The sequence below is a fragment of the Trematomus bernacchii genome, unplaced genomic scaffold (genome assembly GCF_902827165.1).
Source record: "Trematomus bernacchii unplaced genomic scaffold, fTreBer1.1, whole genome shotgun sequence".
Lineage (NCBI taxonomy): Eukaryota > Metazoa > Chordata > Actinopteri > Perciformes > Nototheniidae > Trematomus > Trematomus bernacchii.
Window position 1 is genome coordinate 266,596 of NW_022987620.1, and position 23,783 is coordinate 290,378.

At 39.5% G+C, this 23,783-nt stretch overlaps 1 protein-coding gene across 2 annotated transcripts in view; it reads right to left on the bottom strand.

The window, feature by feature from the left end:
• Positions 1–954: 954 nt before the first annotated feature.
• LOC117484281 (myocyte-specific enhancer factor 2A-like) overlaps positions 955–23,783 on the bottom strand; it is a 46,677-nt gene continuing 23,848 nt past the window's right edge. Inside the window, exons 4-11 of one of the 2 annotated variants that reach the window (XM_034132755.1) lie at positions 21,789–21,992; positions 8,749–8,883; positions 7,078–7,297; positions 6,766–6,798; positions 5,802–5,941; positions 4,041–4,152; positions 3,772–3,874; positions 955–2,716 (exon numbers count right to left, since the gene is read on the bottom strand). In XM_034132755.1, the coding sequence (XP_033988646.1) occupies positions 2,395–2,716; positions 3,772–3,874; positions 4,041–4,152; positions 5,802–5,941; positions 6,766–6,798; positions 7,078–7,297; positions 8,749–8,883; positions 21,789–21,992 (1,269 nt within the window). In that variant the 3' untranslated portion in view covers positions 955–2,394. The remainder of the gene's footprint in view (positions 2,717–3,771; positions 3,875–4,040; positions 4,153–5,801; positions 5,942–6,765; positions 6,799–7,077; positions 7,298–8,748; positions 8,884–21,788; positions 21,993–23,783) is intronic. The other variant, XM_034132756.1, reaches the window with a different exon arrangement.

Genomic DNA, 23,783 nt, shown 5'->3' on the forward strand with positions numbered 1-23,783 from the left:
TTAATCCTTAACTTCTCAATCACACATACAATTCCCATCACCTAGAACCTCAGGAAATGTAATTTATCCCTCAGCAGTCATACATTTAAACTATATGTTCATCACTGTATGGACTTTTGCTCAAATTGCATCAGATTAGTTCCTTCATTGCGCTTTTAAATACACACTGAAGGAAGTTACTTCATGTACAAACCCAGATGACCTACTAACACATGTTGTCAACACTTGATTCCTCTTTTGAATAATAAAGTAGATGTTCTTGTCTGATATAAGCCTCTGCATTGGTGAATGGACATAATCTGAACATTTAGTTATTTTCTATTGGCCTCTTTGGATTTTATATATTGTGTCTGTTTTTAGGTTCATATTTGTATTTTGAGCCTTTACTGTGACTGGTTTACTTGCTTTAATGTTAAAAAGCTCTTTATTTTTCTCATACTGTCTGTGCTGCAGCACCTTTTTTCACCCTCTGTCTGAAACCAGAGCCCAGTCTGCTCTGATTGGTTAGCTGGCTGGCTCTGTTGTGATTGGTCAACCATTTAGAGATGTCCCGCCCCTCAGCATATCACGTACAATGTGTTGGAGCACTAGCCAATAGAAGTAGTTTCTCAAATTGTGCACGCTACAACAGGTTTTGGTCATTCGATGCAGGAAATCTCCCTGCTTCAGAGTCTTCAGTCTTTCTTCCTTCAGATACATCCAGCAGCTGAGGAGGGGGGGGGGGAGAATATGAGAGAGCAATTCCCTCTGAAGGGAACTTTGGGATTTTAGCCTTTGCAGACCATTTACATGCACACAAAGCTATATAACACATTACAGGTAATGGGCCACCCCAAAAGCACAATAGGGCTTCTTAAAAATAGAATGTGGAAATCCTCCACAAAAACATACTTCTGTCAAATCTGATGGAGGTCTTATAAGTCCTAGGAAGAAAAGATGGACAGATGAACAAAACAGAGTTACACCAAAAGTGATATATATTAAAGATAGTATATACAAAACAATTACAACCTTTTTTGGAAGTCCGTACAGAACAAGTGTCCATGGCTTTCAGTTTGAAATCTGACTGAAGTATTATCTTATTCTGTGCACAATATAAAAACTCACACAAACATAAAAACAGCATACTGCTTTGGCTGATATAAATAAGTATTATTTGTAAAAAATAGGAGGTGGTATTGCTTTCATGTTGGACTCGTTCAATGTTTCAAACCCTGAGAAGATCAGAAATGAATCTGGTGAAACCCAGTGGGAGGCATCCGGAAGCATTTCACTGCTTTACCACCAAAATCAACAATAAATCTCACCTTTTTGGATTTTTTTTGTGTACAGTATTGCATACCGCTGGATAACAAATAGACAGATTGTTCTGCAATTGGACCCACATAATCAGTCTGTGATGCTTCAATTATTTATATTTTTAGAGGATGCCATGATATGTTTTAAGGGAATAATTAACCCCCAAATTATAATTTCTAAATCAAGGATTTACCCCGTGTTAGCGTGATTTCTTGAAGTGAATTTGTTTTTCTCGTATGCCTTTCTCCATCCAAAAATTGGAAAATGTCATCATCAATTGATGCAAATAGGAGCCGCGCTATCAAACATTTCAAACAATTTCACACACTGTATTCTCCTTACTCTCCATATACACTTTCAACCAATAGACTGTAGGACACTAATAGCAGCTAAACCTGTGTGTTGTTCCGCATTGATAAATTATGAATACTAATACAATTGTGTCAATATTGTACAATGTGAACATTTTATGTCTATACAAATATTTTTATTTTCTTTAATTCAATTTTATTAGACATTTTACTTCTCCAATTTAAATAAACATATGTATTTTTATTTATTGTATTTTTTTATTGCACATTCTTACCTTAACTTCTTACGTTAAAGTAAATATTTTATTCTATTTTATTTTATATAATTCTAATATTGTCAATTTTCCCCCGGGATAAATCAAATGTACTGATTCTGATTCTTGAAATGACTATTTACTAACATCTTGCCAAGCATTACAAGCCTGTGATTGTTAATGCATAAAATGTAAAAAAGAATTAGATGTTGGTTATTCTTCTTATATTCTTGATTCGATGTTGAAGCATGCGAGGAAAACACATTGTTCTTCAAGAATCCAAAGTAACACGGAGTGAGGATTTGATGTACATATGACCATTTGGTTGGTGAAGTTTTCCTTTTAAGATTCTCTGAAAGTTGATGAGAGAATTTGGACGGATCCAGAAAACGCAGACTGACTTTTGAAAATCTGACCACAAAATAAATGAAAACTTAATAACACAACAGAACACATCAATAAAATACATTTGCATAACAGTGTCCTTCCTGTGTTCGCCCTGCTGTTGTGACATCATGTGACTGCAGGCTTTATGTCACCCAGCTGTCCATTCGCATTCGTTTGACCGTCGCTGGACCCTCCATGCCCTCTGAGCGGCTCACAGGGAGGAAGTCCCGCCTCTGCTGCTCCTCCCGGTCGCTGCCTCCGCCCTCGTGGGAGCTGCAGGAGGAGCTGATGCTGTCCGCGGGAGACCTCCCCATCTCTGCTCTGCTGGAGGCGTGAGGATGAGGAGGGCCGTGAGCCTGGGTCATGTACCCTGATTGACTGAGGTGGTTGCGGGGCGGGGAGGTCGGTTCAGCTTTGATGTTGATGTCGTGGTTGGTGTTGATGGAGAGACTGGAGCTCCCAGACCTGTATATGGAGGGAGAGAGGAAGAGGATGTTTGACTGTGTGACTGTGGAGTGATGGCGACACCTAGTGGAGAAACTGACTAAAGGCCTGTGAACATCAGTACATGGTTAACTTTTGTGCTGTTACTCTGTCTGGCTCTCCAAATAAGGGGCATGTTAACCACAAACAACTGTCATAATCACACAGCCTATGGTCAAGTGCCTCAAACGCACGCCAAAAAGACAAAATCTCCCTTTAACTACAAATCTGGGGTAATTTACACACAACCCATTCCATTTCACTACAATAAAAGAGGTAAATATGTTACTATTTATATAATAAAAATAAGAATGAGAATCCCAACCCGCCGCATACATTTTTCTTGGCAAACTAATACAAAATCTGGAATATAAAACTGATTGGTCTTAGTTAACATTTACAAGAATTATTCAGATTATTATATTTGTAAATGTATAAATATATGTACTCTTACTAAATATATTGAGTTGAAAGTACTAATGTATTATAAGATGAGCTTATAAAGTATTATCTATTATGACAATACAAAATATTGTTATATATTAAGTATATAGACATTGGTTATAATTACCCCTAATCTCTTCATCTACCACAAACAATAAATAAAAAAATGCTTTGAACATTTTATTTTTTAGCAAAGACTATATTATATAATATTTTAATGTATAATAATAATACAATTTCAGGATTACATTAATTTGCATGTAGAGCGTCTAACCCTGGATTTAATTAAATCTAACAAATACATTTGTACCTTTTGAAAGTTGAACTCATAAGAATGAAAACACATCCTTGCTCAATTCAATACCTTCAGGATTGTTTTGCTAGAGGCTTATTTCATCTGGCGTGTCTTTAAAGTGAGTATTAATAGCTTCATTACAACGATTAGATAATTTAGTGGTCCTCTCTCTCCATTCCTGAGCCACTTCACATCTTTGTCACCTCCTGTACATGTGACTCTGCCTGTTCAGTACACTGTTTATGTCTTAGTGTAAATAAACTATGCCAACTGATACTAATAGAGAGAGATTTCTTACCCCAGTGAGCTCAGCTGGTGCTGCTGCCACGCCGTCAAGGAGCCCAAAGAGAGTCCTGCAGTGGGGGAGTAGCCCGACAGCTCGGGACTGTTCAGGGAGTAATCTGACAGAGAGAGACCTCATGTAAAATAGATAGCACACACAGCGGTACATCCAGTCAATCTTTATTAATACAGCTTCAGTATCAGTCTTAGTATCAGACATTGTATTTGTGCTGTTTTGCTATGTTAATGCAATACAGCACTAATACAATAATCATCATCAGGTACCGTTGTTGTACGGAGAGCCGATGCTGGAGTAGACCAGACTCTGGTGGGACAGACTGGGTGTGGAGATGGAGACCACCGGGGTGGACAGACTGTCACTCAGCCTCTGGGTACCCTGGAAATACAGAAAACCCACATGTTTATTCATTTATTGCATTTATCCTGTGTAGTGGTTCAAAGGATGCAGCTGGACATGGCTTGCGATGCCCCATTTCAACCACTAGGTGTCAGTAAAAATGTATTTTCATATGTTGGACAGAACACAGGGTTGCCGATGGATGCTGAATGTTTTTCATTACTAAAAGTCAAACAGACATTTACCAACCTGCCAGTTTCTTCACCTCATTTTTAAACTTTGCTAATCCATCAAGGCTAGTCATTATTACAAAAAACACAGGGCCTAGTTTCTTTGCTAAAATGCTATTTGATCCCCTTAATTACGTAGTCTTAATACTCTTAATTATTTCTATTAATAATAATAATAATAATAATAATAATAATAATAATAATAATAATAATAATAATAATAATAATAATAATAATAATAATAGTACACCATGTTTATAGAGATGAGGCAAAAAAGTCAGAAATCTAAAATAATAACATGTACAATAATAATATTGATAATTATTATGTATATGTATACATACATGCATTGGAACTGGTAGCGGTTTCATTAGGAAATGTAATCAGGTCTCCTGCTGTTTCAACCTCTGTGTGAATTCACTTGATGGAGTGCTCTAACAATTCATTAAAAACACACTAAATACTAGTGGGCAATTCATTCCTGATTACTCACAGTCAGAAATTAAGAGACATTGGTTTGGCACGCTTTAAGCCCCGCTGGTAAAGCTGCTCTTTTACTACACATTTCTAACAGTCATTACAAGTGTGTGTTGTTTCTCTCTGGGCTGTAGCCGCTCCGAACTGATAATGTCAGCAATGACTTCACTCTGAATGAGGTCACACACACACACACACACACACACAGTGGTACTCCTGTCCCTAGATAATAAATACCATAGTAGAGAACTAAAGTTTGAGCTAACACGGTAATGACTTCAACAAGGTCGCAAAAACATTACTGTGACATCTGTACAGCCATCACCCTCTTCTGTTTTGTGGACATTTTAGCATGTTATTGTTTATGCCTTCATTACAAATCAATCTACGTTCCCTTGTTTGCTGATTGTTACATCATGTTTGAGTATAGTGTGGGAGGGCAGGGCAACAGTAAGGGAGTTAAGGGCAAATCAATAACTGGGATAACCTCAGCTGCTGGATGTGAAGGAAGAAAGAAGACTCTGAGGCAGGGAGATTTCCTGCATCGAATGACCAGAACCTCTTGTAGCGTGCACTTTTTGAGAAACTACTTCTATTGGCTAGTGCTCCAACACATTGTACGTGATTGGCTAAGGAGCAGGACATCTCTAAGCGATTGACCAATAACAACAGAGCCGGCCAGCTAACCAATCAGAGCAATCTGGTTTCAGACAGAGGGTGAAAAGAGGTGCTGCAGCACAGGCAGTATGAGAAAAATAAAGAGCTTTTTGAACATTAAAGCATGGAGACATGTCCCAGTAGAGGCACAACATACAAATATGAACCTGAAAATGAGCATAATAGGCCCCTTTAAAGGGGGCGGTGTCCATCTGTCAGTTTGGTTTTATGGCTGCCCCCTAGTGACCACTAACAAAATAATGCAGCTTTTATTTTTATTTTTTTATCAAACAGCTTCAAAAAGAGCATATTTTTCAGACTTACGAGTGTGTGCATCATTCCTTTGGACTGAGGGACGACCACTCGGAGGTCCGTTTTGCGGCTATTGTGTGGAAGAGGAGGAGATTTGGGTGGTAGGATCTTCCCCAAGCTGCCTCCACCAGGGGAGCCCACAAAACCGTTTACTGAACACAGAAATGGAGAAAGACATTTAGGAAGTGATGGTAAGGATATTGGTTTGATTTTCAGAGCCTTAGTATAAAAAGCACAATGCACCTAAATGTTGTTTTAAAAACCAGGGGGAGGTTACAGTCCCACGTGTTAGATCCATTAAATAAACCCGTCTTCCACTATGCTCTGAATGGAGAAAGTACAGCTATATATTATACAGTAGACAATATTGAATAATTGATATTGTCTTGCTCTTGACATTACATAATGGCAGTGTTCTTATGAGACATGCTGTTCTGGGAGGAAGAGCAGTACACCACAGGCAGGACAGTTTGTGACCAGGGCTGACGATCAGAACATTATAGAGAAACACAGATGACATAAACCAGGAAAAAAAATAGTAAGTATCATAAGCGTTTGTTTGCCACAGAACTTATTTCCTGCAATAATCCCAAATCCAATTGACAAATCCTATTGATTTTAGTTCCCTTGAGATTCTCACTTCTGGGTTGGCCCACACAAATACGTCACAACTGTAGCACTCTATAGCAGGTAAAGTCTGATCACGAAGGATGCTGGGTACACAAAGTGGCGAGGGTATGTTGAGAGGATGGGAGAGGAGAGGAGAGGACAAACATGTTGAGTCTTTTACAGGGAGACTTGAAATGTAAAGAATAATCAACTAAACTTTGGGGATGACTAAGACTAAGATGTTAAGTACTTCCTTGGTGTAAAATTAGTTGAGCTACAGCTATATGTACTCGTGTAGGTGACTGTGAGGCTTATGGGTAAAGTTTTGTCATTGTGTGTGTTTGGATCACTCCAGTGAAATACATACCAGACCCAGATCCATTTTGCAGAGCCATATCACCTGAGAAGCACATAAATACATGTAGACATTAGCCTCTTTAAGACTGAGTTTCATTTTCTAGAGCAGGGTGGTGATTTTTCATCGGATGTGCTCATCAGTGATCATTCATGTGTCATTTTTTCCCCCCTTCTCTGGGAACTAATACGTTTTGCCCGCTGTTTTGTTTCCCCATAGTTGTTGGTATTCCCATAATTTTACATCCCATCCAGATGAAAAGTAAACTTTACTATGCATAACTTTGTATTGTTTCCATTGACACACACACACACAAACACACACCTGTGTTTCCAGTGCTGGGAGGTCTCTGTGAGGGGTTAATGTTTCTGTGGAGGTGTGTGTGAGGTGAGGAGAGGATCCCGCTGTCAGCCAGAGCTGCTGTGGCTGCAGCGAGAGCCTGGGAGGTCGCTCCTCCTCCCCCTCCTCCTCCTCCTCCTCCTCCTGCACCAGGGCTGTAGACCATGCTGCCATGCAGGAAGTTCTGCTGTGGAAGGTTGGTGGTCTGGAGAGGAAGTGACCAATAGAGACATGTCAACATAATCAATACAAAAACACAATACTTGTTTATATTTTCTGTGTTTGTATTATCAGCAACCAAACTGAAGGGATCAACAATATCATCATCAGATAAATAACTGACTAATCTGGTCTGTAGACACAACATAAGTGGCTGTGGATCAGGGGACTAATGGGCCAATTGGAGGGTCAGTGTTTTGAACCCCAGCCCTGCAATCAACAAATTGTCTTTGGGAAAGATACTTAACAGGGCCCTATTATGCTCATTTCCAGGTTCATATTTATATGTTATGTCTCTACAGTGACATGTCTCCATGCTTTAATGTTCAAAAAGCTCTTTATTTTTCTCATACTGCCTGTGCTGCAGCACCTCTTTTCACCCTCTGTCTGAAACCAGAGCCCAGTCTGCTCTGATTGGTTAGCTGGCCGGCGGTGTTGTGATTAGCCTATCATATACAATGTGTTACAGTAGCATGGGCATTAGCCAATGGAAGTGCCATTGTTACATAGTGATGTCACTATGATACGGAAGTAAACAAAGGAGTCCAATGGAGGTGTTTCAGGCAGGGGGGGGGAGTGGTAGAAAAACTCCCCTTTGGAGGGAACTTTGGGATTTTAGCCTTTACATGCACAAAAACCTATATAACACCACACTTCAGGAAAGGGAAAACACCAAAAAAGCACAATAGGGCCTCTTCAGACAGCTCCCACAGTCTTGTCTACGGTACGTACGTGTGTGTAAGTTGCTTTGGATAAAAGTGTCAGCTAATTGTAATGTAATGTAAAACGGAAAAACCAGTAATGTAAAACGGAAAAACCAATAAGATTTTAGTGCCAGTGGGAATGGGGTACAGTCTCTTAAAGGGATATATATATATTTAGATGGACCATGCTAAGGTTATGTTTCTGTTATGATCTACGATAGGTGATAGTGTCATAGCGCAGCTTTCAGTGCGCAAAAGAGTTTGACTACGATGTGCTAGTACAATGCTGGAAGTCCAAGTGTGGATCTCAAGTTTTTTACTATGTAGAATCGCGTTATTATGTAATTGTGTAATTTTGTAACCGTTTTTAGTTAGTTACTGCAGTATTACAAATTATGAAGTAAGAGATGGACGGGGCGAGATATATATATTATTATATAGAATGGAAATCACCTGCCATGGTGCTACGCTTTGAATAAACCCTCGCTAAACCTTTAAGAACAAAGATATCCTTGAAGTCTAAGGGGCCTAGGAACTTGGTGGATTGTATAAAACCCCCCAACACGATACATTAGTTTGTTTGAGTGATTGTGAGATTATTCTCCTTACTGAGGGAACATAGATCATCATTTACTCATACAACATCACTTAAACAAATCCAAACTATCCCTTTAACATATTTTATTTAGCAAGGTGGTACTGGATGAACACAATAAATGACAGCGTAACTTACAATTTTATGACACTTCATCATGTTGTCAAACTCTTCATTAATCTTTTTGTACTTCTCCTCAGTATGGGGCGTGAGGACGTAAGTGGCGTCAGTGTCAGGGCTGTCGCCGCCTCTGTGCTCCTTCTTGTTCAGGGCCTGGAGGTGGGATAGACAAAACAAAAATGTATTCATAATTATTGTATGGTTTTAATGAGAAATAGCCCTAACATCAATAGTCCTTTGGCTCAGTTTACAGTGGCCGTAGTTGACGTAAGGGATAATGTGCAGCGAGGCGGTCATTATGGGTAAAAGACCACCCGACAGGCAGATCAGGATCCCGACCCGAAGCATGCAGTTTGCTTTTCAGCCAAACTGTATAAAGTTCAATCGAACGGACTTCTTTGTGCAGATGTGAGCGTCCTTAACAACGGTCAATAAGTGCTTGACAGCGGTCTGTCTGTTCTGGATTAACAACGTGTCACGTGTTCTGAATTGACCAATCAGAATAGAGTATTCAACTAAGCCATGTAATAAATTCTTTTAAAGCCACATTTTCCACAGAGAGAGTGGTGAGCTGACTACTGAGAGCAGAGAAAGCTTCATGAATCCAAATCCAGTTTGTTAAGAATTATTTACATATTTAGTTGAATTCTCCCTGGTGGAAAACTCCTGCATTACAGACAAAGATGTTTAAAATACAGGAGAATGTAAACAGCATTAAAAACCATGGGTTAAGTGTTTCTCTTTCAAAGAACTCAAACAGATAAACACAAATACAAATGTAATCAAATAGACAAGCTGATCAGTTTAAACTTAACATTTATTTTGTTATTCAGCATCACAAAACAAAAACATGTGTTTAAGTCTGAAGCAGAGATACTGCAGAACACAGGATGTACGGTTCAGGTTGCTCCTATCTAACATGTGGTTGAAGAGCAGGAAGGACAACCAACCACTGACACAATTAGAAACCAGATCTGAACCTCTAGAGGTTACAGTCAAGTTTACTTCCCAAACACTGAGGCCAAATTAGTATTTCTCAATGTCTTCAAATGAAGTTTCTTTACTGTAATTCTAAATACAGTCCAGAAGAAGGAACGTTTTCACCCTTTGGGAAAGAAGCCTCTAATGCTTTAATCACATTGGAATCACATTTAAACATTTAATACTAGCAACTTGAATTAACTATCAACTCGTATAAAAAAGTAGCTGTGAGCATGTTCGCACACTGACTTTAGCATTTATCTAAAAGCATAGTTGTTCATATGTCCAAAGACTCTGTGGACTTTTGCTGCACATTTTCACTTCAACTTATGTTTATATTAATATGATTTATTTCATTCGTATATGGTGCAACTGTGACAAAATATTATTTTCCCCTGGGATTAATAAAGTATTTTGATTGATTGAATAATTGATTGATTGATAAACAGTGTTTAAGCTTAAACAAGCTATAATTGCCTCGACAATGACAACAATAATGGAGTATTTACTATTTTAACTTATTAAGTGAAGGACTGACTATGCTATTTCTGACAATATAAAGGGTCTATAGTGTGTGTGTGTGTGTGTGTGTGTGTGTGTGTGTGTGTGTGTGTGTGTCCTAGCATTACTATACTTGTGGGGACCTAAAACTGTTTACACAGTCACGTGTGGGGACTCGCCTCCCTTATGGGGACAAAATGGAGGTCCCCATGAGGGGAATCATTAATTTTAGGGTGAAGACTTGGTTAGGTTTAGGGTTAGGGTAAGGGTTAGGGTTAGGCATGTGTAGTTTATGGTTAAGGTTAGGATAAGTCTCCAGGAAATGCATGTAAGTCAATGTAATGTCCCCTGAAGTGATGTATACATGGTACAGTATGTGTGTGTGTGTCTATAATATTAGGGAACCATTTTTTTTTGTAATGTAGGTCTTCTTACCATTTCTGCAATGAGGAACTAATCTGCTCTCTACTTTCTGTACAATCACACTAAAATAGAGACGTTGATCTACAGAAGATGTGACACTCAATAAGAACGATTTGAATAAGGTCAAATGGATAAATGCTCCTAAGCAAGACACTGAAGCCCTTATTGATTTTTCTCTGTGAGTTACTGATCTCAGGCCATCATGACAATAATAATAATAATAATAATAATAATAATAATAATAATAATAATAATAATAATAATAATAATAATAATAATAATAATAATAATAATAATAGCCTACACTTACAAATTCAATATACAATTGGTGTCTTCTTTAAAAATGCCAAATACAATCTGCCTATACAGAGCATATATTATTCTTCCCTGGAGTGTCTGACAGTTTGTTTGCCTTGATGAGCTCTGAAGCAGACACAAACTGGTCTGAGGAGTGATAACAGAAGTGTTCCCCTAGAGATGCTGCTCCACATCACAGACCTGCTCATCTATATTCACAGCCGCCTCTTTAACACCGGAATAAGCAGATCTTTTTTTACAGCCAGCCTGAAACAACTGTGGGTTTGGTTGGCTGTTTAAAGTGGTGTAGGGTGGAGAGATAGGGAAATAAGAGGCAAACACGCTGGCTGTTGATGCGTCCCTAACACCACAGAGATATAGCCGTCAGATGAGATTCATTAGCACAACCAAATCTGTAGAGGATCGACTTACTGTCAGCAGCACAGCTGGGACAAATATCCACAGCGCTGCAGAGAGGCGAAAACAATGTGAGAAGAACCGGATCTTAAAATCCGATGGTGTCGAATTTACCAGAACATTTATTCATCTTGTATTATGCCTTACTTTAGTGGATCGTAATTGGGTATGAAATCTCTCTGCAGATGCTTGCCAATTCTTTTTAATCGATGTCAGTTTGAGCTACGACAAAGGTGTGTTTAAGTGTTGTCTGACAGACAAGGTAAGGCTTACCGGAAATGTATTTTGCTATTACAGCATTGTTAAACACTTGCTGACCTGCCTGTGACGAAAAGTGAAAAGTCAGCAGTCAATAACACAGTGTGAATGACCGCAACACACAGTCAATAATGTGCACGAAGAATACGAGGCAGGTTGGTTCAGGGTGGTCCGAGATAAGCCATGGACACACAAACCACCAGATATATGCAAACACTTTTGTAAAATGGCATATGTAACTGAAACCTCTCAGTATATAAGACCATCTAGAACTTGAAACCACACTGGCTTTGATGTGAAACAGCCACAGTCACTTTTTATCCTGTTGAAATATACTGCAACATACATTTACCATAACCACCATTTGATCACTCTGACTTCTTGGACTTGGCTTTGTTTAGGGGTTTTAGAAAGATTAGGTGGTGGAGGGGTGCAGGAACGAGTCCTAAAACCCAGAAATGAGTTAGCATTTTGGCAGTTCCAGTTCCCTCGTCTCAGAGTCAGCCATTTTAACGTGTTTTTGGTAAGATGTGTGAAATAAATGATTTTGACATTTAGTTTCTACAACATAAAATCTTCAGTAAATACCCCACTCGTAAATGTCTGGAGCCTTTAAGTATCATAACCATGGCGGTTGCTAGACTAGATGAGACCACTAAACGGCATCTTCTCGAGTCCATTACAAGTCTGCCTTTAGCTTAGTGATTGTGATGTGAAGTCATGCAACAACCATGTTGTTCTTTTATAGCCAATTGTTGGCTATTGATTCTGCCGATTGCATTTACACTTCAACAAAGTGGTATCAATATTCGAAAAATGTTTCTGCTGTAAAAAACGTGTACGTATTATAAGTGTTTGTTCGTCACAGAAAAGATCACATTAGCTTTCAGTCAAGAGAGCCCTTGCCATTTTTACTTCTGGGTCCGCCTATACAAATATGTCATCCCTCACCACCCTGGTTCACAACATAGACAAGTGAATTGATGTTTGGTAATTTACAGCACCTGGACTTCGATACAGCCGTCACTGTAAAAGAATAAAATCATACGGGCAACATGCGAGCCTGAGAGATGACATCACTCCTCTGGTATCCATCATCTCATCTCTGCTCCTCGTTACATTACACGTCATAGCGTGAAAAGGACAGACCGACACACCAGCCAGCTGACTGTCTGTCCACCACATGTCCTCTGCATTCCCAGACACTGGTAGTTATTAGGAGCTTTAAACACACACTTGCATGTCTATTTTCACCACAGGTCTTAAACTACATTTTAACAACTGGTAACCACAGAAGTCTCACGCTCAAGGCCTGCTCAGTTCAACAACTGCTGATTTCCACACTAGTAAACATCAAGCTGGCTGGTTTGAATTAGGGCACACGTAATGTTTGGCTTGGTCAACTTAGGAGAACTGTTTGTTTGGTGGATCCTTTGTTTGACAATTATGGCATGTTGTCTAATTATGGGAGTGTACATTATGTGAGTTGGCGTGTAGCAGTGGCAGCAATTTGTTTTTATTAGTCAAAATGACAGGTGCCAAAGATTTTTTTTTATCTTGCTTTAAAATAAATCTGTAAATCATAGATAATATTGCACTGATACATATGGTTAAGAGAAAATCAACTCCTGTATATTTATGGAAAAGTAATGCTCAATTGGTTTCTAAACCCTTGCGGAAGTGCCAAAACTCGAGCTCCATCATCAGCAATGACTATTTCACAAAGATATAATACTCTTTCTGGATTATTTGCAGACATCAAATGCCAATGGTAAATCAATAGAGACAGACGAGTTGAGTGTTCCAATGTATCAATTAGAAAAGCATTTTGAGAGAAACTTTATGTGCAATTTTTCTGTTATGTCAAAACGATATGCATGTACAGTATCAGCCTTGTTCTATGTTTTTTATATTCTTTCCACAAAGTATTATTACAATCAGATCCATAGCTTTTCTGTAATCCGGCAGACGAACAAAAAATAAACACAGAGGAAAACCAGAAGAGCATTCGGAAAGTTAACCCTAGTCATTTGAATCCACGCCAAAATGTAATGGGTTCTTCGTTTGCCAATGCTAAACCCTTCCACCAAGTTTCCTGACAATTGGTTCTCCCGTAATCCTTCAGACAAATAAAAACAAACAAACTGAAAACATTACCTCCTTGGCAGAGATAGTTAGGTTGTACTGTATTCCCTCCAGTGGTTTACTGGACCTGCTCCTGCTACATTAAAGCACTGCAGTTTGTAATGTCAGTTCCCAGCTCATTGCAGGGAAGTACATAACCTGCATTGATCCTCACATTAAAGTCTGCTAACACTGGAATGTGCTTGTCTAAACAGGAAAGGCTGTAGTGCGATTAAATATTCACCAATGTCTGTCCTGTGAAAATAAACCTTTGTAGAGATTCTGTTAAAACTGACATATTTACAGAGACAGGAATTATTAAGACCAGAAACTGATCAAAATCTGGCTGTGTGATTGCAATCATAACATTGTAAATATCTGAAAGAACATTGTAAATGGGATGTAAATGGGATGTTGGAATGCGCTGTAAGTTGACACAGCTCCAGCGCATTCCAACAATTATATATTTAACGCATAATGACTTGGCAATCATTTATTAATGACGTGAGGAGAAATGAGCCAAATCACAACAAATGGAAAGTTCTGTGTTTGCTCAGCATCAGGAGTTTGTTACTCTACAGTCATTCTCTCTGACTCAGGTGTGAACTCTGCCTGACCTCTTCACTACAAAAGGGAGGGAAAGGGACAGCTGTTTCTAATAATGTGATCACTCTTTTAATGTTTTACACCATGCTCAGGTAGCTTTACAGTTCATCTTAAAACATGGGGGCGGGACAACTCTTATGGGAAAGGTTGTTTTCTTTGGAGAATGGACAGCATGAGGGCACAGAAGGACACAGGGAAGTCCCATGAGAGAAGGGTCTAATGGGATTTGGTCCAACACCTCCCTGAACTATATGTGGCTCCACAGATGCTGGTTGAAACCACTACATCATGTCTGAGCACTGACGACTATCTTAGACACTGTGAGAGTGTGTGTCTCCTTATCATCTCAAATGTCAAAGTGGGCTTTAGTGGATCTCCAGAGGCATGTGGATTTTTGCCACCACGAGGCACGAGCTGCAACGTTAAGCATCTTAACATGTGATGGTGATGTCTTGTTGCTGTTGGGGCTGCATCAAAGATACAAAGAAGCCCCCCTCTTTCCCCCTAATAAAGTCTTTCCAGTTGGGTGGTTGCCCTTTAGGCTACGACTAGAGAAGGCCAAGTATTGTTTGGAGATGTGATTCGACACTTCCAAGCAGTTTCTGAAGATTGATTTTTTCATGAAGAGTCGTTTATATTAAAACAAAAGGCTTGCTCTGCTGTATGCCAAAGTGTCAGGTTTTAGTGGGTTGTAGTTTTTTCACTTTCTGTGATGGTTCTCATTTATCTGGGGCGCATACATCATTGCATACCTTGGACGGCCGTTCTGTTGTTGCTGAAACTCAACTCTGCTACACACAAACCTGTCTCATTATTATGACAAAAGTAATCTGTCAGTGAGATTAGCTGACCAGTGGACTGGCTTTGTAGTTGTTTTAGCTGGCAGACCCTCATCATTGAACAAAAAAAAGAGTCTTCTTGGCATCCAACTTCATATTAGGTTGACTTTTATTTCCTCTGTATGGAGATAGATTTGAATGTTATTGCTTAAAGTAAAGTATTAAAATTCAGATTTGACTATAAATCATTACACATCCATCCTCATATATTTCTGCTATCATCTCATCAAAAAGCATCCATATCTACCCAAAAATAATGTAACCTTTATTATAAAAGGTTGAACTGAGGTATCATGACAATAGAAAAGATCCAGAAAGTGGAAAACACCCACTTTTGGAAACACTGTGTAAAAAAACCCACTTCAAAAGTCATAATTTAGAACGAAAACAAAGGAGACCGTTTGTTTATCCGCCTGACGATTTTCCAGACAAACAATGCAGTTGAATGTTCGGTCATCAGGATCATGATGAGCAGTGTATTAATGTGTTTTAATGCTGGCTTCTGTTGTCAAAGCGTTTTGAGACTCAAAGACTAGAGAAGCGATACATAAAAGCAGGCTCTTTACCGTTTACTATTGATGAGTAAAGTCACAAGATTTGTCGCTAGGCGCTTTGTTGAAGAAAACCAAAACATCTCTAAAAGAGGCATAAAAAGCTCTATGAAAAAAAGAAAAATTTGAAATAAGTGCGTTTTATAAACAATATTTATTTCCTCTACCTCTGCAAAAAATGAAAATATCTCATTTAATATAATTAGCGCAGTTTTTATTTGTATTGAATCGGACCTTGAGACGGGCAAATAAGGGGGAATTCATGGTGCAAAGTGTGGGCCTTATTGTAAATTAATTTCTTAAGGCCCGGACACACCAAGCTGACTTCAAAGAACTGACACAGACGGACCCCGACTGTTGTGTCGCTTCGCGTCTCTGCGTCTTGGCCATGTGTCGCACTGGAACACACCACAAAGACTTCAGCCGACGGCCAAGTTGCACGTACGAACTGTGCATGCGTGAGTGGCAATAACTCTCCTTACCAGCAGGCGGCGGTAGTGTGTATTCATCATTCAAAAGAGGCAACAACCGGAAGACCGACTGCGTGATAACCGAGAGAAGAAGAACAGACTGCGCGATATAAACAAACAACAAATAGCGTGTGCGTTCCATTTTCACTCTACAGCGAGAAGCTCATGGGGCTTTCCCGAACCTGTGTCGAGAGCTGGAGTTAAATGAAATCTCAGATTTGCCTTCTTAATAGTTTGTTTGGGTCCCTCGCTTCCGTTTCGCTTCTCATGCACTGATTCGCTAGCTGAACAGCCAATCAGAGTGATTTCTTTTGCCGACAGCAACATGTCGAATCGGTGGGTTTTCGGCCGAAAAGGTGTCGGCACGGCTGAAAAGACACGACGGTGCGGGACACACCAATCTGAGTAGGGCGTGTTGACGCTCATCGTCGGCCTGACGCCCATCGACGGCCAAAATCGGCTTGGTGTGTCCGGGCCTTTAGATCTGTGGCACAATAATGGATGGCTGACTAAGGTGGGCGTGTTAAAAAAAGTATTCTAGCAACAATCAAGCTAAACAAAGTATGACATTTCTCTGGTAAGTAACCCATCACAACAGCGGAGTCAACAGCTAAGACAGATGTTTCATTAAATACATGCATCCATTTATTCCACAGATACTCCCAACAATGATTTCTTTCTCCTTTGAAAATGAATTAAAAACCCTGCTAATCGCTGCTTTCTAACTAAGTGAGGAGATAAGACATTTTAATTAGACTTTAAAAGACAATACCAAACAAAGTAAAGAGCTCTGGAGTATGCTCTTTGTGTGTGAAAATGAAACTTGCCAGCTGTTTGTGGCAAACAACAATGAATCCAAACAAGCTTTCGTTGCAACACGAGAAGTCTGAGCAGCCAGTGGGGTGTTACCTTTACACATAGGCAAATGTCTTGCTTCATGTTGCAAATGGACTGACCAATATGTAAAAGACCAACCTCTCAGTTTCAAAGCATTGTTTTAACTAGCCTGCTATCTGCGTGACAGACACAGGAAAAGGCAAATAAGGACTCAAAGCAGGCAAAACATGCCCGGCTAATGGCTCACACAGGTGTCCGTTTGTGGTTTACAGCAGCAGAACAAACATCATGCTGTTTAGAATCATTATGGGCAATATTAATAATGCATTATAACAACCTCTACTCAGTGGTGAAATGTTATGAAGTACATTGACTCAAATGCTCTACCCAGTAAGTACAATTTTGAGTGTTTCTACATTATGCTACCACAGGATTTGTATCTTAAAAACCTTGAATCTTTATACTTCTACATTTTGGAAGTCAATATTGTAGTGTTAGTGTTTACTCCACTACATTTATTTCACAGACATATATGTTACTATAGATTGATATAATACATTAAAGGTAGGGTAGGTAATTTTGGAGAAACCGGCTCGAGATCGCTAGAATTTGAAAATACACAGCCGGAGAAAATCTGCCACTTCCTTACAGAGCCCCTCCTCCAACACACACGAACGCGGACATGACCAATGAGGGCACGAGATAAGTTTGTGCACAGATGGAAGGCTGACAGGCAGCTAGGCCATCCAGTTATTTTAGCCGGGCCTGCTAAAATGATTGGTCGTGCTTTTTACAGTATTACGGCTTCCACAGATTACATTTTTTTATGGATTTTTTTTCAAAGCACTTAAGATATTCATTGCTATCGGGATGTTAAGAGCATTCCATGGAATATAACAAAAAGTGTATCTCGAGCCGGTTTCTCAAACTTACCTACCCTACCTTTAAACAAAAAATAAATCAATAAACATTTAATTATAGATTAAGATATCCATTAGCAGTATACACATGAATTCAAATGTGCTATATCTCAACCATGACCAGCTGTGATGAACAAATTAATCCATAGATAATAGGGGTCGACCGACTATCGGCCTGGCCGATTATCGAGGCCGATATTCCGCATTTTACAGATTATTGGTATCGGCCTTGTTTTTAATCAAATTGCCGATACAACTTTGGCTCTGATGCGGCCGTTTCTCTGGCTGCAGTCACCACAGTTCACGAGCAATGTCCCGCCCACGGTGCTATCTGATAGGCTATTACTGAAGTGTCAATCAACACTGAAGATTTTCCGGGCTGCAGCCAGCCAGAGAGGCGGGACCTTCTCAGATTACAGGCAGGTGCGAAGAACGCAGACAGAGGCAAGCAGCAGCAGCAGTGAGCGGTGTTTCGAAGGTAAATCAGATGAAAGCCGAAGTTCAATAAACATCCCAATCCCCTATGCTGAAGTTGCAAAAACACCACGATCTTATGATCCAATTCTATCAGTTTCCCAGTTACAAAGGGACCGGGCGGGTAGCGTCTCGCAGCGGAGAAACTGTGACGCGTTGGGACGACTGGGACTGGGACTGTGACGGCTGCTAGTGGAGCCTCGCAGCAACTCTGCTTTCTGCACCACAATCTGGTGCTGCTGAATTGGGACTACTAAATGAGTGAGACTCAAATATCAGAAGTTCAGAACAAGTTTTAGTAGTTTTTATTTAATTTTTACTTCATTTACTTTACTCAGGGTCACAGAGAGGAAACCAGTTTTAAGATGTTGAAAAGTTCATTAAACATAAAAAGGCATTTCAAAGAAGTTGTGTTATTCTACATTTTGACACCAAGATTTTCTGATTTTACTCCAAATGTATATCGGTTCCAAATATCGGTTATCGGTCTCCTTGATTACTAATAATCGGTATCGGTATCGGCCTTGAAAAAGCCATATCGGTCAATCCCTAATAGATAATCATAATCCCGTAATTTAATATTGGCCATGAAGGACTAAGACAGTATTTTTTAATTTCGTTATTGCTTATTTTACTTAAAAAGGTTCTTTGTAGTTCTATAACTGTCTTATTTTCCTTGAAAAAAAATATGTGTGTGTGTGTGTGTGTGTGTGTGTGTGTGTGTGTGTGTGTGTGTGTGTGTGTGTGTGTGTGTGTGTGTGTGTGTGTGTGTGTGTGTGCGTGCGTGCGTGCGTGTGTGTTCACAGTAAATGCATGCCCTCAGCAAGGCAAACACGCATTAGAAGCTTACATAAACAGCCAGAACGTGAGTCACGATGGCCATTCATTTTTAATGGCAGCCGCAACGAGTACGTGCTGTGACAGCGCTGCTCAGGGACCATGATGCAACAGGAGGGCCCCACCGAGCGGGCGAGCAGCTGGGTCTTATCTTATCCTTAAAAACATCTAGTATGCAGCCAGTAGACCAGTTTACGACTTGTGTACGTTACAAGTCTCACAGATAATTTGCATTTTAAATATTTCCAGCAAATTCATTGTGGAATAATCTCAGTCTTCATTATTGGTTGAGCGCAAAATCTTACTGTGCGTCAATTCCTGAGTAAATAAATCAAGACGCAATGACAGTCTGACAAGGCAGGTGTTCCGCCATTATAGTGGTTTCTCATTTATTTTCACCCACTCAGGCCGGCCATGCTCGGTCTTTAAAGAGAACAAATCCTACATTCTGACAGTTGATATACATTACCTTTAACTCCTTTACAACTTGTGGCTAAAAAAATCGTCTTTGACGGACTCAAACGTTTCAAAAGTGTAAACATGCACACACTACACAAAACGACCTTTTTCTTTACCCTACCCTTGGTTACGTGTAGGTAATGTTTCCATCTTGCGAATAATTCTTACAATATGAAACCAACATTGCCAGTATGTGTAATCCATAGGATTTTAACGACAAAAGGTTTCCTGTTCACTGTATGCTTTTTACATGTTCATTAGGTCGTTATGGAAAAATACAACTATATATAAAAAAAAAAAAGGATTTGCCAATTTGTATTAATATGTATTCTATTTTTAACATTTGGTATGTTCTACTGACCTCCATTGAAGTTTCGCAAAGGCCAAGGAAACAGATCAAAAATCCCGGGGTGGATACAATAATAATAATAATAATAATAATAATAATAATAATAATAATACATTACATTTATAAAGCGATTTTCCTGGTGCTCAAAGCGCTTACAAGCAAGTAAAAACAAAATAACAAAAGTAGAAAGTGCTAGGCTAGGTGGAATAAGGGCAAGGGGTTAGTTGATTAGGAGTTGAAGGCAAGAGTGAAAAGGTGAGTTTTGAGGGATTGTTTGAATGATGTGAGAGTGTTGGCGGATCTGACGTGGCTGGGGAGGGAGTTCCAGAGTGAGGGGGGGGCTGCAGCGAAGGCCCTGTCACCCCAGGTCCGGAGCTTTGTCCTGATGGGCTGCAATAGGTTAGCTTCAGCAGACCTGAGGCGACGGGTGGGGGTGTGTCGTTGGATGAGGTCACAGAGGTAGGGGGGGGGGCAAGGTTGTTGAGGGCTTTGAAAGTGAAAGTCAATGCGGTGTTTGATGGGAGGTCATGGAGGATAGTGGTGATGTGGTCGGAGCGTCGGGTGGAGGTGATCAAGCGGCCAGCTGAGTTTTGGACATATTGAAGTTTTTTTAGTATGAATGCAGGTGATCCAAAAAGTATGCTGCTGCAGTAATCCAGTCGGGATGTTACAAAGGCATGGGTCAGAGTTTCAGCAGCGGTCGATGAGAGGGAGGGTCTGATGCAGGTGATGTTCTTTAAATGGAAGAAAGCGTTTTTTGTGACCTGGTTGACGTGAGGGAGGGAGGGAGGGAGGGAGGGAAGGAGGGAAGGAGGGAGGGATACAATCATTATCCTTCTCTTGGTGGAGGTCTGTGCTCTCCCAGTGCCTTTCTAGTTTGTAATTGCCTTTATACAATATAAGGACTTAATTGTCCCACAGGGTTTCAATCCGTATTACTACATTAAGTCTTCATTGTCTCATGAGGTCCTTATGTTCGGTACCATGTAAGTCGGCATGAAATGACTTCATGGCCTCAGTTGTTACAGAGACATTCCTGTTTTGTCTCTTCTGCCTCTACAATGTTAAAGCTACTCTTGGAGTATTTTGTTTAGAATATAATTAAGCATGAATGTGTTTCCTTGAATTAAGAAAATACAACAAATGTATTTCAAAATGTATATTATACTGCCCCAACATGTTAAAGAAGTAAGACCACAGTGAAGGCAGCAGCGGTTCAACCAGATCTGCCAAGTTCTCTGCTAGTGCACTTTCTAGGAATTCCTCTTTCTGAAACTCTAGTCATTTCCTTCCTCAATTCTCTAAATGAATGGTAACAGTTTCAGAACCTTCTGAAAGAAATATTGGCATATGAACCCCATTGGAAAGTAAAGAATGTGATCCTTTATTTGATGTTTTACAGAGCCAAGTCTCTGTTAATCTCTCTCCTTCTCGTGGTTTTTCTAATTTGTATCATTTGGGATTAGGAATTTATCTGGCATTCAAAACACTTCTTTAACTGACTGTAACAGCATAAAGGGTTAAATAGATCACCTGATCACAGCGAAGTGGAAATGGAAAGTTCACATTTTCTCTCCAAACACAGATTTAACATAAATAACACTGTAAAGGGGGGGGGCTTTTGTCATGTCCACGCTCTCCAATGCCAACACTAGCACTGGCATTATGACATGAGATGGAGAAAACCTTTTGAACTAAAGGCCACTGGCACTCACCTCTACAATGTCGCAGTTGGTTCTGCTCTCGTGGGGCTCGTTGTACTCGGTGTATTTCAGCAGGACCTTGTCCATGTCGGTGCTGGCGTACTGGAACAGCTTGTTGGAGCTGTTGAAGATAATGAGGGCGATTTCGCAGTCACACAGAACGCTCAGCTCATAGGCCTTCTTCATCAGACCAAACTTCCTCTTCATGAAAGTCACCTGGAAGGATACAAATCAAGGATCAACCTATTTTGTTTATCCAAAATCCACTCACTTGTTGCCATTTGTTAATTCTTTTGATAAACGTTTTGTCTTCTTTAAATGCATTTTTATTTGTATCTTAAGGAACTCTGTGTTAACCAAAGTTCATGGGTTAGGGTTTCAATTAAAAAAATAAGTTAAGAGAAAATAGATACATCAACTCTCTTAAGAACCTTAATTATCATATCTAACCAGATGGTCATTTATTATATTTTGGGTTGTATACGTCACATATTTTTCCAATCTATAATCAAAGATATTAACTTGATTTCTTATTCTCATGGTTATTTTTTCCATTTCATATGTGTGTATTTATAAGTAATTTTTTGTCATAAGGGTCAATGCATACCCTCAATCACAGTAGACATTCCACACATTCGACAGCTGCTCTACCGAAGAAAAACTGATAATGAGCTAATTAACACACTATTAGGAGAAGACGCCAAAATACAAAGTCAGTAAATGACATAACCTTGTATTGTAGAGAGATACAAGTGAGTCAAAATGGCTCTTTGTCACAGGAGGAGGAGGAGGAGTTGACTAAAACAGGGTGGCAATAACCTAAAATCTGGCTTTTACTGGAATGCCACTGATTGAGTGGGTGGGGACAGCAACTGAGTCATGTTTCCCCTCCTGTAATGATGATCTTAATCATATTTACTTAAGTCCAACTCCTCAGTAAGGCATAAAGGTTTGTTTTGATAATAATTTCATCTCTTTTTTATAGTGTTAATTTTAACACTATTATTTTTATTTGATCCTTTTGCAATGTCCACATTTTTTTTTTGCAATTAGACGCAGAAAACATCAACCTGTTTTTCAGTAAAGATTTATATTAGTCTATAAGTGTGGTCATTTTAGTTTTATCTAATTTAGTCAAACCAAATTGCAACTATTTAAGTATGGTTTTTAACATTCTAGTCTGTCTAATCTTGCCAAATATCACCTAGTTCTTTTCTCCCAAGCCCTGTTGATGTAGTCACATTTCGTGTTCAATGACGTCTGTCGAACATATTGAGTCATTTTTTGTTTTAAACAAATGAACACGATAGCTCACTCCCTGCATTGAGTCAACTGTGTTTATCTGTGTTTGTCTTCTTTCCATCATGGCCTCTGTGAGTATGACAAAATGTCATCACATATCTAGAAGCTGCCTCCACACCTCAACATCTCCAGCCATGCAAAGTATCAGGTGTATTGGTCATTGCTGCTCCTGGATTTTGGCCAATCACAACACAGCTGATCTTGGTTGTTGAGCAGCTTTACTACAGCCTTAAATAGTTCAGGCACTTGAAACTGTTGATGAAGAAGAGTCCTGCTTCTTTAATATTACCAACAAGAAACATAAATACAAACAGTCAAATACTATGAAACTTTAGCACTGACAAATGGATCAGAGCACAGGCATTTGGGTTCTAATCAGACTTAAACTCTAACTTTTAAGTTAACTCTAAAGCTTTAAGGGTGAGGTTTAGGGTACCCTTAAACCAGGGGTGTCAAACTCAAGGCCCGGGGGCCAAATCCGGCCCGTGACTTCATTTTCTTTGGCCCCACAAGAGCTTGCAAAGAATATAATACGTTTATTATACGGTTACATGCCGATTTACAGAAGCACGTTGTCCATAAACTACATGTCCCACAATGCATCTCAAATTTAACTTTTTTCTCAGAATTTGACTTTTTTTTCTTCAAAATATGCCTTTTTTCTTAGTAGTTGCCTTTTTCTCAGAATTTGACTTTTCTTCAAAA